The following is a 14,533-nucleotide window of genomic DNA, read 5'->3' as shown; positions in this document are numbered from 1 at the left end:
ATAGTACCTTTTTTTTTTTTTTAAAGCATTTTTCTTAGTGTGGTAGCATTCCTGATGCTGCTTATAGTCATACTTAAATACTCCAACATATCTGCTTGGCAAAACCCTTTCTCCTGCCGTGTAAAGAAGAGTGAAATCCGAAAAGGTGGCAGCAGCAAGGAGGGTGGAGGTTCAGGGGAGCTGGCAGGGCCCTGCCTATGTGGTCTGGACGCAACAAACAGCTGTAAAACCCTCAGGAAAGAGACGTTCCAATAGGGGAAGATGTTCACATCACATCTCCAGGCTCAGCTCAGAGCTGCAGTAGCCTTAAAGTCAGTTCTCCTTATTCATCTTCTCTCTAATACAGACAATTTTGATTATTTTTTCATGTCTAAATCAAGGAAGGAGCTTGCAAATAAAGAATTTGTATAAAGAATGCTAAACAAGTAGCACGTTTAAAAAAAAAAAAAAAACAAACCAAAAACACACAAAAAAAGGCTTAAGTGATTCTCCAAGAGGAATTTAACTGCTTTCAGTTGAGAAGTGCCCCTTCTCATGTTGGACCTTACTACTCAGATGGAGTGATTGCATGGTAAAGCATCTTAACTATTACAAGTCTTTGATAAACCAAGTGGGATGTGTAGCTCTTACACAGACTCTTAAGGTTTTTTGAATCAACCTGTAGCTAGAAGCATGTGCACAGGTATGTAAATAGAGCTTTTTTTTTTTTTTTTTAAGAAGCATTTTAGTACTTTCATCTTAAATGTAGCAAGTCAACCTTGATAAGATGTGGGCCAGCACTGCACGTAGAAAACTTGCATTACCAGCCACGCTTACTCTCTTTACTTCAGACACAATATAATCTACAGAGTTTGTGTAAGCTAAATGCACTAATAGTTGAAGAAAGCCCGAGGGTAGATGCCGGAGAGCAGAAAGGCGTAAGCGCCTAGAAAGAACACTCAGCCGGGGTAAGAAACAGTGTGGCTTGAGCGCAGTTACATGACGTTGCCGACCAGAATAAAATGGAAAAAAGAGCTGCCCTACCTGTGAATAACAAGATGTTTTGTAAGAATGAGAGGATGCCAACCCGTAACAGGGAAGCCATAGCTTTAAACACAGCTGACTAAGGAACGTAAAAACTCTCACAGCCAAAGAATTTTAAATCTTGCTTTCTTACTTCAGTTATGGTGTGAACATCAATGTGCATGGGCTGCCCCTTTCTAGGGCTGTTCTGTGTTCCACAGGTATGCGCTGCAGAAGACGGGAATTGTATCTAGTTTTATCCTTAACCCTTTACGCAAGTTACAGGTAAAACATACCTCCAGGTACCCATTTTCTCACTTTTACGCTGGAAGTTAGCTAGCCCGAAGAACAGTAATAAAAACCCTCCAACATACATACTTTGTCCTAACGTTCAGCACAAACTGAGCTGTAGAACACAAAATCCGAACGTGTTAGCCATTTTGAAAACTCCTGCGTTTCTCATGTCTAAAGCAATACCAGTTTCTCATGGCTGAAGTAACTTTCGGTGCTGTAACTAAGCACTTTGCAGTCTGCCTTCAGCACCAAAACAGTATTTCTGGTACTACTAATTATGAATTAGCATGTAAAATAAATGCTTCTAAAAGCAAAATCCTTTCTCCTAACATTTTGTGATTCTGCAGCAGGGAAGCCCGAGAGAGAAGAAAATTTCTGTACTCCTTTCAGTCAGTATTAAAAAAATAATCTTTTAATTGAGTAGGTTTTGAGTGTTTGAACAATTGATTACATAGGAATACTTAATTACATTTATTAAATTCAGTAAACATCCAATATTAGACACATTAAACAGCAGCTACAACCCTCATATTGGAGTTACTCCATATTTTTTTCCCCCAGTAGTACCAAAACAGATAAACCAAACCCATACAGATAAGCTTAGGCCTCATTATGAAGGAAAATTAGAATTTCCCTTTTTAAAATAAACACTGAATGATCCAATTTTAAATTCCTGTTTCTCATACCATATTATTTAAAAAAAAAAAAAAAAGAAGTCTACAGATAATAGATAATAGTCAACACCCAAGGAGCCAGTTTCCTCCTCTTTACTTAACACCGGTCGCTCAGCACAGCGCATTCATTCTCTCAAATGACAACGGAAGTGTAAACTATCGTTCTTAGTATTTCCTTCTTGTAGTAAAGTTAAGAAAAGCTGTGCATTATTTCAACTCTGTGCAGGTTATCTTTCTTGCTACAAAAAGGCATTCAGCAAAACAGCAGAAGAAAAATTGCACATCTGGTTCACTGTAATTCAAGTAACCGCCACGGAGGCTGTGATCTTCAATGGCTCGTAACCAACTTACATGCCCAAATCCCACATAAACTGCTTGTGAAGTAGGCACCTACCTTCCTGTACCGTTCTGTCACATTTCATTTGAAATCCTGGAGAAGATTTACTGATCCTTAACAGTTTGCCAAGTCAGACATTTTGTATTAATCAGTGCATACAGGCTAGCAAACTGAACTTCGGAAGGTTCACTTAATTAGCCATGTTTCCATACAAAGTGCATGCAGCTCAACTAATCTTGTAGTTACAAAAGAGTTACTAATCCTGATTCACAGAATCAAGACAATATTTCTTTTACTTCTTTCTGGAAAGGATGCACGTAACCTGTGACCTTCACAGCTGCATTCAGTACACAGGTGGATCATTTAAACTGTACGCACATCAAATGTGCTGTTGTGTTGATCTAACTTGTTCACGTCCCTCCCTCTGCTGCTAGAAAAGCAGACTACAAAAGCCCTAGTGCAGCAGGTGTAATCATGTATTAGGATACGACAAGTTTTGTGTTCTGTCAATATGTAAGTATAGGTGTACAGCTCTTAGCATACAGCCAACAAGGTCAGTGGTTAGGTACTCCTCATTAAAAAGCAGTAGTAAACTTCAGTGTTATTTCTGGTTGGCTTTACTTTTAACTACATATTTAACAATTCTCTTCTTGCATCCTTCCGTATCTGACAGAAAATGCAATTAGTCTCTTGTATACTATCTCCAAGAGTAAAAGAGAGACTACAACCACCCCACAGATTAAGCTAAATGCCCAACGCGGTCCCAGGTGAGTGTATATTTGGCTCACAAAAACAGGCCCGAGAATTCTTGCTCCACTTCCAGAGGCAGTTAACCATCCCATGTAGACACCCTGCAGAAAATCAAAAGCTTACGTTAGCGATCAAGAAATTATTTGGCTTGCCAGTAATTCCCACCAATTATCCTCATTAGAAAATTTACAAGTATTTAAGCAATTGCCTATCTTTCTTAACTCGTTAAGGTACTCAGTACTTTGTTTCCAAGAGTACTGCTCAGCTTCTCTAAGCATTAATTTGAGGGCTCCACTGAGCTACATCCCCCATCGCTTTCTAATAAAATGGCATTCTGGCTCAAAGCATCTAGTCTCTTACAGCAAAATGAAACACGGAAAAAATTAGATAAGTGGTGGAAAAGGAAGAAAAATTTTTGTTAAGCAGTAATATCAGCATGCTGTGTGCTTCACCACTGTAAAGCGTCAGTAACTGGAGCTATCATAGTGTTTGCAGCCTTTATACAATATACACAGGAAGAGGAACATTATTACGTACTAATACACCAAATATATAATTGAATTGGTTGTTACAAAAATGACCCTTCCAGAACAGTCGTGAAATCCACAAGCTTTGGATTTCAGAGTTGTTCTGAAATTTTCACTCTGGAAGATTCGCCGTAAGTTGTAGTCCAAGCCTTGCTTTCTAATTCCGCCAGGGACTTACCTTGGATTTTAAAAAAGATTACAGTTTCTGGAAACTTCTGCCGCGATTGAAACGTACTGTTATTTGGCTGATGACAAAAGGAATTTTAGCTAGATCCCTCATTCTAATAAAGCGGGTGCAAGTCTTGGAGAGCAAAGGAAATATAAACCGTTAAGACATCATGCTCACCTGAGGTTTTGGTCCTAGAATTTTTGAGTATAAAGTGTAGGACATGACATTACAGACTGGATAGCCCAACCCGATTAGTATGTCAGAGCTGATATACTGAGCCAGGTAGATCATAGGGGTATTCAGGCACCAGGACTGTGTGACAGGGCAGCCGGTGGGTTCTGCTGTGTGGTTGGACGGAAGCTGCATTGCTTGCAAACTCCAGAAAGGCATTAACATTTCAGTGGAAGTTGTCCTAGGAATGGAGTTATTCTTTATTTCTGTAAAATTAAGTTATGCATACTATTAAGAAAAGAACACGATAAAAAGCTTTCAAAAAACCCACGATGATGATAGTTCAGTACGACTTGATTTATACCTTGCCACTGGATATTTGGTAGTTTTTTCCCCCAAGGCAGCAAGATAAAGAATCCAACCAAGACAATCAGTAAGCCTCCATGGAGTATGGCACGCTCACCAGTCCTATCAAACAATGACATTACAATTAAATACATCAATTAATTAAAGTAAAATGTATGAACGTGCTAACGACATAGCCCATTAGTTTCTGGAAACAATGCCTGACCAAAACACCTGGAAGACAACTGCAAAATCACAGTAACTTAAAACCTGTTTTTCTTGCGATTGAAGGGTAAAATACAGACAAGGAAGGGGGTTACGTTAACAGAGTAAAGAATGACAACAGCATCACGGCTGTGTCAAAACTGGAAGTACTTTATTATCGTAGTAAACCTAAAATCATTAACAAGTAAAAGATTTGAGTAATGCAGATTTGGCCTTGCCAAATGTGAAGTGTTTTCACACTTAGTTAACATCAGTAACAACATTCCCATAAACTCCAAACCCCTACCTTTTAGATAGTGCTTTAACCACCATGAAAACAATAACCGATTCAACGCCAACCACGCTAAGGATTATTCCATTGTAAAAAACAGCCTCTTTCCTGGTCCAGGAATACATATCCATCGTCAGTGGAGTAGCTATACTAAATTGACAGAATGACATGACATTAATTAAAAAAGACCTTCTTCTATACAGTCATTTCCATACATATATTGTCTCAAACATCAAACACAGTGGTATAGAAGCCTTTCCTCCTGACAGGCGTATCAGAAAACACAGGCTAGTTATAAACTAATTCTGTGATGCATCATTTATTAAAACTAAACCCACTAGACAAAATTCACAACTGCATTACACCAGCCAAACTCTGAAGCATCATTAATCCCTTCCTCAAAGTGGAGGAAGAGATGGTGGAGTCAAAGTAAGAGTAACGGAGCAGGTGGGGAAAAAAACAATCAGGCCCTTGAGTGTAAAAATAATAAACATTTTATACTGTTTCAGTTTTTGCAACCAACCAGTCTCTAGGAACCCAGTTTTCTAAAAATAAGGCGTTTAAGACAGAGGCATATTAGCTACATTAGAGCTCAAAAAGCTTACTCAAAGTATTTTATAAGTTATAACGTTTATAAGTTAAAAAAACAAAGTATACCTCAGCCTGAAGTTTTGCTTATTCTCTTACACACAGAAAATTTGGGAGTGAATAACACACCTCTTTAGGTAAACTAAACAGTCGTGTAAAATAGTGTATTTAAGAATACAATCGCATTAGCTATCTCAAACAATTGTGTTAGTCATTACTGAAATAAGAGCTTTACTAGAGCTTTTGGAGCTGAACAGAACCATGCTAAGAAATTACACAAAATTAAAATAAAAAGTATAGAACAAGGTACTCAACTGAACAGTTTTCTCTGAATATTTCAGGTAGCTTCTCCCCCCCCCCCCCCCCCAACACTTCATAAGTTGAGGATATGGGTTTGCATCCATTCAAAAGCTTTTCCATAAATGTTTCACATACCACAAACTGTATGCTACATAATTTTAGTTATTACTGACCTTTAATTCCTTACTTTATATCAGTACACATCAATTTGATTGCATATGGGTTTTGACTTCTATTTATGAAGAGTACAGATAAGAAAATGAGTACAACAGAAAGGACTTTATATGCGCATCCAGCCTAACTACATTACATGTCTAAGCGTTTTGAGAGAAAATAGACAAACTTACGTTTCAAAGACAGCAAATACAAACAAGATGACAAAGAAAAGAACATTGATTGCTGCCACAGCAACATGGTCAATGTTTCCTTCTGCCTCCTGATCCTGAACACTTTCTGCAACAAAACAAAAGAATCATCTAAACTTGCCAACTGAGCTTTTTTTACACCACTACAAATTACAAACAGTAGTGATTTCCTTACTCTGGTAAGTATTTAGCATGCAGGTTGATGGGTGACTAGGCAGCTGTATTTTGACAATCTAAGCATAATGTTTTTAAATTGAAATGGAATTGTTGAAACTTCAGTTCCTCTGACAATGAGGGAAAATTATTTCCAAATTGGTTATAACATCTGTTTTCCGAATGTAATGCTGGGACTGACAAAGCCCCGAGTGACATCAAAATAAGCAAACTTTAAATAATCTTAACAATGGAAACCAAAACACTTTCCGTTCCTCTTGCAAGGTCAAAAGTACACAGTAGAATTCTCCGCACTACCACAGAGCCTTTGTTCCTCTAACCTGGGCATGGTGTTTTCACACACAAAACACCCGTGCGAGGTATGCACAAATAGCTCCCTTTTTAAACAGAAAACTAATACAATACTGAAACTGGCGACTTCCATAGATTTTAAGAGGTTTAAGATGACCTTTCATATGCTTTTTATTCTTCAAGTGAAAGGGATACTCACAATGTTTTAAAAAAATTTGAACCGCATACAGTATGCATATATATAGGTTATATATGAAGGTATATAGTTGAACATAAGCTGTTGCACTGTATGGGGCAACTACTGTACTTTAGTCTCAACAACCAAATTTACTTATACAACATACATCTTCTAATAAGATGCTGTATGTGAAAGCTGAAACGCAACAACAGTATTACTCAGCATGATACAGAACAAAAAAGAAGTATGACTGCAGAGCAGAAGTTAAGGGAGATTTTTTTTTTTTAACGTCCATGTTCACTTCATCCTGCCCCTTGGAAGAGACAGTTCCAGGGTGAAAATCTGGAAGGATCCATACTTTTTTTTTTTTTCCTTCTTTGCTACCAGACAGCAGTATGGACACAACATGGACATGAGGCAGTTAGAAAGAGATGTAGCCTACTTTCCACTTATTGATCTGTTCCAAATTCATCAGACTTTAGAATACTTCCAAAGGCTTGCATGTAGTAAGAAAATACTTCAAAATTATAATCACAGAATAAGTTTTCAAGAAAACACAGGTACCTTCTCCTTCACAATTGATACTTTTGCATTGCCGTCCCAAGTCATCCACTCGATGCTCTCTAGAAATTTAGAAGTTTCATTAATACACATATTTATTCGATCTACTATTGAGTCAAGTTTCTATTAAAATAATTCTAAATTACGTTATCTTACATTCTAAGTATTCACAGCTCCTTCAAACATCATCTGTGCAGTCTGCATTTGACACAACCATGTTCAAGAAAGAAAATATCCTAGTGGGAGAATATCACATATCTGTGTGCATATCTCCCCTCCCCTCACTCCCACCAACGGGATAATGTATAAAAATCCCCCCTCAAGATTCCTAAAGGAAAGACACAGAGTGAGAACCCTACAGACAAGCTAACCTTATTTCTCTTTAGAGAAAAAACACGGGCAGAAATCATCAACATGAAAAATATATCAAGGCTAAGCTACTAATCTAACAGCTCTAACTTTTTCCATCAATTTACATTCTAGCCATAATACCACTGTGATTAATTAATGAGAATAACGAAAAAGATAGGTATTAAAGAAGGTAGAAACCCTGAAAAATAAATAACAGCTTATAGTTTCAGCACCCCAGATTTCAGGCTCATTAGTCCTCCTTGCGAGCAGCATATTGTAACAAGCCACCCACTAAAAAAAAAGGTAGAATATTTCTCTGTTTTCACTTGATTACCTGAATATGGCAAAGAAGAGAATAATATTAATAACTCCTAAAAGAGCTCCAAATAAAACCGGAGCCGTATACATGTTCAGCTGAAGATGAACCAATTTCCATGTTACTCCTTCTTCTCCAATAAGCGTAAAACATGTCTGAAAAACTTAAAAACACAAATGTATTAGGAAAATCTTGAGAATAATTAAGAAAATATTAGAACACATATAGAATAAACATATAACACTGGATAAGCGAAGTTCTTCTAATTGCTAAGTAAAATTTAAATATTGTACCTGTCCAACCTTTTACATTCTGAGCATCTGACTCTAAATAAACTGATTGATACCAGTGGGATCTCAACTAGCCGGAAAACTACTTGGTTACATACAAATACACTGTATAAATAACAGCATGACACTTAAAAGAACTGGAACTGAATTCTGAGTGTACCAATGGTTAATTTTCTTGGCCACGTGCAGGCAGCTGATTTACTCTTTTTCCTCTTCCTCCTACACGGAAAACCTTGCTCCTGGGACTGGACTATCCCGCCTGCTAAGGGCAAGCTAGAAAGAAAAGAAGCGGGGCGGGGAGTGGTGTGTGTAATTAAAATTTAAATCGGTGCTGAGCAAAAGACTGTAAGATCAGGTGATTTGTTTACTACTGTTAGGAAACAGACAGAGAGTCCCTATCAAATTAGGAAAGGGAATTACCTACACTTGTACTCTATGCAAATCTCACAAAGAACGCAGATTATTTTTTTTTGTAGATCCCTTAATGCTCTATCAACAGCACTAGTAATAATCAACTGGAGAAAAAAAACTTTCAGCCCTAAACATTCACCTCATTATATTACCATACACAGAGCACTTCAGCTCTACTACTAATCGGATAATCTTAATCTCCAGCTATAGAAGACAAGTAATCAGTAGAGGCTGTTTAGGACAAAATTGCTGGTCTCTCTCTACAACAGAAGGCAAGTCTAACACACTTTTCCTCCCATGAAGCAGACAGCGCACCTCAGGAGCCACAGAAATGCCTGGTCGAACAAACACCCCTCGAGCTCTTTGTTCCCATAGCTCCCTGTAAATCCTGTGCTATGTCTTAAAATTTTGGCCAATACAAAGATTTGGTTATCATCATTACAGGATCAGAAAGATCTGTTGGGTGTTATTTTCTACAACACGTGAGGCAAGGTGAAATTTTCAGTCGTTTTGGAAAGGTGGAAATTTTTGCCCTAGTACACTAATGTTAAATTCTCTTCTCCATGAATAAAGTGCAAATGGTCTATTTAGTGGGTACTGGTACAAGAGAGCATCTTGGAACTTGTTTTTCCTGCAGCCAGCAGTACGAACCCGGTAGTTTTTAACTACAATTAGAATTTCTTTGGACTAGAATACTTAATTTATATTGGCAAACATAAGTATATATGAGCATATCCCATTTATTCAATTTTGATACCACCGACAACCTATGCCTTAAAATCCCCAACATGCATCTGCAGAGACTTCCTACTTCCAAAGCTCAATTTCATCCTAAAAAAGTATTACGGAAGTGAGGAAAGAATATAAGCTTTACCTGGCCCTAATATGAATCCAACTGCTTGGCAGGCACTGGTATTGGCCATGGCACTTGTTCTTTCTGTAAGCGAAGTGGCACCTGCAATATACGATCGAACTACAGCCACATTTCCTTAAAAAAAAAAAACACACCAAGAAAGTGTTCATGGAAATACCAAGTTATATTCTTAAATTATCCAGTTATACTTATTTTAGGTTTTTTCCCCCCTTACTTTGCACAAAAATAAACCCGAGCACTCCCTCTAGCATTTATAGACAACTGCACAATTACACAATTTTATTATAAACTTATATTGGCTGACTCTTTGCTTTTTTATGTAGTAAATTTATCATTGACATAATAATGGTAAATCTGGTACTAATATATAATAACTATCTTACATAAGACACAGAATTCAGTAAGTTTCAGAAACGTATATTCTGCTGTGGTTACCTGCTCCAAATCCCACAAGAGCACGTGCAGTCAGCATATAGTATTTGTTGTGTGAATGAGGTACGTGGACGTAGGCATAAAGACAATTAGCAGCTACTGAAATAGCAGTTGAAACAACGAGAGGTTCTCTCCTTGGCCTGTAATTGGACCACAAACCAAACAGGGGAGAGGCAACCATCTGGCCAATGCTATAGGAAGCTATAATCCAGCCCAAGAAACTTCCATCTGCTGTCGGATCAATCTGCAGAAATAAGTTACTCAGTTCCACAAGTAAAGTATTACAGTATTGTACAGTATCAACAAAACCATTTTATAATCGGTACCTGAAATACCTGAGACTCTGCACTGTAATTCTGAGGGTATATGGCACTATGCAGTGCAGCGTTAAACCTAAGTGATCACCAAACAAGTTAGTGCGTCTGCATGGCATTGTTTGCTGTTGAATATAAACACACCATTCTGGGGCTCGGAAGCAGTTGTTTTCACATAGTACTTTGTCTGGGGCAATAAACCTTGGGTACCTGTCTCCAGCAAAGCACCAAACCAATAAAAAGTGCTTTCCTTCTGAGACTGGAAATGGCTCACTTGCAGCAAATTCTAACAGTTTTCATATGGCACCAGACGTAACTTAAGCAGTACAGCAGACAATTTACATGCCAGGAGCAAGGAATCACTTAAGTCATCTCTCCACATGCCTGTCCTGATTTACAAGGCTGAGGATGCATTTTCTTTTCTTCTCCAAGAAGTCAGCACCAGCCTCAACTTTAACGATACCACTAGGACCCTGCTCAGGATATGTTCTTCCAGATTTGCATTTGAAACTGCCTTCTAGAATTCCAGGAGCAGTAAAATCCTAGCATGGATTAAATTAAAGGTTTTAGAGATCTTTTCTGCCACGATTAACAAGAATGTAACAAAGAGGGGGAAAAAACGCAAACAAACTAAAAACACTATCCATGAACACAAGCAATTCCTTGTTAAGAGTATCAAGAAGGTCTACATGCAACAGTCTGACATTTACAGAGCAACTTCCTACCCTCAGCTTGCCTTTTTTTTTTTTTTCACCCCAAAATGCAGACAAGCCTTGTGTATTATGTTTTAACACTACAAATGCATTCCGATAAAGAGATTTCTACTGCTTCCTTGTCCATAACAACAGTGAAACTATATTGGAAAACCAAACATTTCTGGATTGTGATGTACCTTTATCAATTCAGGATATCGACTGACAGATGTTACATGAAATAGTGAAAGCTAAGTGGATGGCAAAATAAAAGCCTTTTCCCTTTACTGTTTCTTTTCCTAAATAAAACACCATTTTTTGTATAACACACTTTTCAAGCAGGACTTTTCTGTTCTTATTAATTTAAAAATAAAACACATTTACAAACCTTTTGGAGATATGGCCACACAGACATAATTACAATTGAGAAACCTGCAATGCAGTAAAAACATAACTGAAGTTACTTTATTTGTCATGTTTATCAGTAATGTGCTCTTACTGAAACAGTTATTACAGGTTCATTCTTTTACTCCTAAGTGTATTATAGCCTAAAACTGTGCATCAGTCTGTCATCTGAAAAAACTATGTATTATGTGCATTTTTAAGAAGTGATAATTCCTCCTAGCAGGAGGAACTGTTTTTAAAAGGAGATTTTATAGGTGCGTACACACCAAACAAAAAACTCCTATAAAAAGAATACCGATGTGCCAAGCAAACTGCATGGGTTTTTCCCTCCCGGTTGAAAGACAACAAGGTCCTTGGAGCAAAAAGAATTTCTTGATATACCGATATATTTGTTTTCCTTTATCAATGAAATTTTAATTAATCAAATAAAAAAAAAAATCACTGAAGAACCCTACAATTTTCAAGATCATTTCTAGGCCCACAGAAAATCACCAAAAGTCAAAAACCAACAGAAGTCTTGTTTCCAGGAGCAGTTACTTAGGAATCAAACAATTTGCAATCAAAAGTAATTTGTTCTCCAGTGGAGATGCAAAATCCCATAGGAAAAAACAAGCTCTAATACACTTTTTGAAATAGATAACACACATTCCCACAAAGATCTTACCTCTTAAGAACTCTGCATTATTTCTATTTCCATTCCCCAGAAGTTTCACTTGGATGACCTAAGTGTGACCTTTGCCTTCTTTGGTTCTGAGCAATAACCTTACTCTGCCACTACCTTTTACCCTGAACTACTACAAAGCCATAAAATAAAGATTTAAGTAACATGTCATTTAGTCTCAAAACAGAGCATTGTTTAAGTTGTCTTATTAAATGTAACTTTCTGTTTGACTTGCTAGTCCTATCTTCTCTTTTGAAGAATCAGAAAACGTACCTTTTAAGGTTATAAAAGAACAGTAGCATTAAAGGAGCAATGTGGTTGAATTCTAGAAAACTCCATAATTTTCAACCCAAAATATATTAAGGAAATAACATTGAAATCCACCTGTGTTTACTCACCTACACTACTCAGAAACATAGTGAGATACATAATCCAGATGGACCGCCACCTGCTCTTATAATGCTCTTGTGTTTCCACAGCATCCCTGTTTTTGAACCAAAAGTCGAGAGAGAAAGAAATCATTATTAGATTCTCTTCTAGTTGTTCCCACAGGACACAGAAAACATTTTTCACAGACTTCTCAATACAGTTGTGTAAATTGTTATGCAGGAATGGACTTCTACACAGCGAAGAACACAAAAATATTTTAGAAGCAAGCTAATTTTTCACTGGAAAATACTACATTGACAAATCAAAAAACTAACAGAAACGCTATTACTGTACCACTGCATTCAAAGTTACACAAAGAGATCTTTATCTAGAGTTCTTCAATTCCACAATCTCTTTGTATAGACACTTTGGAGCATTAAAGAGATCATGTAAAGGCTTTAAGGAGTGCCTATCAAACCATAAAAACCCAGACACCTTCTCAGAACGCTGACTTTAAAGCAAAAAAATATCCAAACCTGAAATACTATTGATTTGACTAAAAGGTATGGGCTGCCTATTCTTACCATGAAAAAGTAACAATACAATGTAAAAGAAGCATGTAAAAGGTACTGCTATAGATTGTAAGGGCTGCAAAAAAAAAAAAAAAAAAAAAAAAAAAAGAGAGAGAAAAGTTACAAACTGTGTGAGCAGTAAATTATTTTTCTAGAATTCATAAGTACCATCTGAGACCCAAGTACTTTTTCAGAAGCAAAGGCATTCCAGGGTTCTTCACTGGTTTTGAAGTGTTATGAACAAAATAATCTCTGATCAAAAGGTACAGACCTTGGTTATACATGCCTGAACATAATTTATAAACATTGTTTATATACGTCGTACACGGACACGAACTTAGGCATGAACATAATTTATAAACATTGTTTATATACGTCGTACACGGACACGAACTTAGGCACGAACATAATTTATAAACATTGTTTATATACGTCGTACACGGACACGAACTTAGGCACGAACATAATTTATAAACATTGTTTATATACGTCGTACGCGGACTTAGGCACAAGCCCAATTTTAAAGCTAATACAGCTATTCCACAGCACGAATCGCACATTTATTTCTTCAGAAACGTTTATACCGTTGAAGTGCCTCGGTTCAATGATACTTTAACCCCATAAACGATGTTCCTAGAGGTAATTTGTTATCTTATTGCCCATCATGATAGAAAAAAGCGAGTCAAACCCTGGTACACGCTGCGCCTATGCTACGCTTGGCGCCTTTCAGGGTTTTAGGTAAATCGAGCAGCGAGTGCTCTGGTTTTAGGCAAATCGAGCAGCGAGTACTCTGCCAGAGCGCCTTGGGCCGGGCGGGCGGCGGCAGCGGCGGCAGCATTAGCCGCCCTACACGTCCAGGCCGCTGTCGCTGTCCTGACAGCAAGGAAACAAGCCGGTGACCAGCTGCTGCCCAGCACAGGAGTGCTACCGAGCACCCAGGCTCCAGCACCGCCATAACCGATCGTTACGCTTTTTAGACACCTCCCCAGCGAGGACGTTTGTTTTCTTACAGCAGCGGCCCCTGCCGAGCGCGGCCCGGGCTGAGGAGCCGCCGCGGCCCCAGAGGCTCGGTCCGTACCCCCCGCGCCGGCGCCTTCCCTCGGGCTCGGGCTCTCCTTGCGGGGCAAGGCACCCGCGCAGGGGGGAGAGGGACCCGTCACCCACGGGTGGCTCCTGCAGCGACTCGTGGGGGTGTCGCCTCAGCCCCCCCCGAGCAGGGAGGGACGGGAGGCGCCTGTTGGCGCAGCTCCTGCCCGCCCGCGGCGCCGGGAGCCGCCTCAGCAAGGAGGGGCGCGGGAAGGAACAAGCCCCTACCTGCTCTCCTCCTCCGCCTCTCCGGCGCTCAGCAAAGGCTCCTGTCCCTCAGCAGCCACCTCCGGGCTGGACAGCGCGGCCGCCATACCCAGCCGGGGCCGCTTCCGAGCCCTGGTAGCGCCGGGATCCACCCCCGGTCCCCGCCGGCCGGCCGGCCGGCCTTCCCGCCCGCCGCCGCCGCCAGAGGGCGGCCGTGACACCGGTGGGCGCTACGGGCCGGGCGCGAGGGGCCCCGCCGCCGCCAACGGCCGCCGAGCCGGCCGGGAGTGACACGGGGCGGGGCGGGGCGGGGCGGGGCGGGGCGGTCACG

At 39.4% G+C, this 14,533-nt stretch overlaps 1 protein-coding gene across 2 annotated transcripts; it reads right to left on the bottom strand.

Annotated features, from left to right (window-relative positions):
- Positions 1-1,686: 1,686 nt before the first annotated feature.
- Positions 1,687-14,470, bottom strand: MFSD8 (major facilitator superfamily domain containing 8). Of its 2 annotated transcripts, XM_037398152.1 has the most exons (12): positions 14,224-14,470; positions 12,367-12,452; positions 11,291-11,334; positions 9,900-10,140; positions 9,465-9,578; positions 7,908-8,052; positions 7,226-7,284; positions 6,001-6,106; positions 4,781-4,915; positions 4,289-4,392; positions 3,931-4,190; positions 1,687-3,158 (listed from the first exon to the last, which is right to left on the bottom strand). In XM_037398152.1, exons 1-12 carry the CDS (start codon positions 14,307-14,309, stop codon positions 2,943-2,945), a joined length of 1,596 nt encoding a protein of 531 aa, XP_037254049.1. In that variant the 5' UTR covers positions 14,310-14,470; the 3' UTR covers positions 1,687-2,942. The 2 variants fall into 2 exon arrangements, with proteins under 2 accessions (XP_037254049.1, XP_037254057.1); XM_037398160.1 differs by lacking the exons at positions 12,367-12,452; positions 14,224-14,470 and having other exon boundaries at positions 9,900-10,752; positions 11,291-11,311.
- Between the last annotated feature and the right edge of the window lie 63 nt (positions 14,471-14,533).

This window comes from Falco rusticolus, chromosome 1, assembly GCF_015220075.1.
Source record: "Falco rusticolus isolate bFalRus1 chromosome 1, bFalRus1.pri, whole genome shotgun sequence".
Lineage (NCBI taxonomy): Eukaryota > Metazoa > Chordata > Aves > Falconiformes > Falconidae > Falco > Falco rusticolus.
Note: the sequence above shows the minus strand (reverse complement) of the source record. Positions and strands in the feature narration are given on the sequence as shown.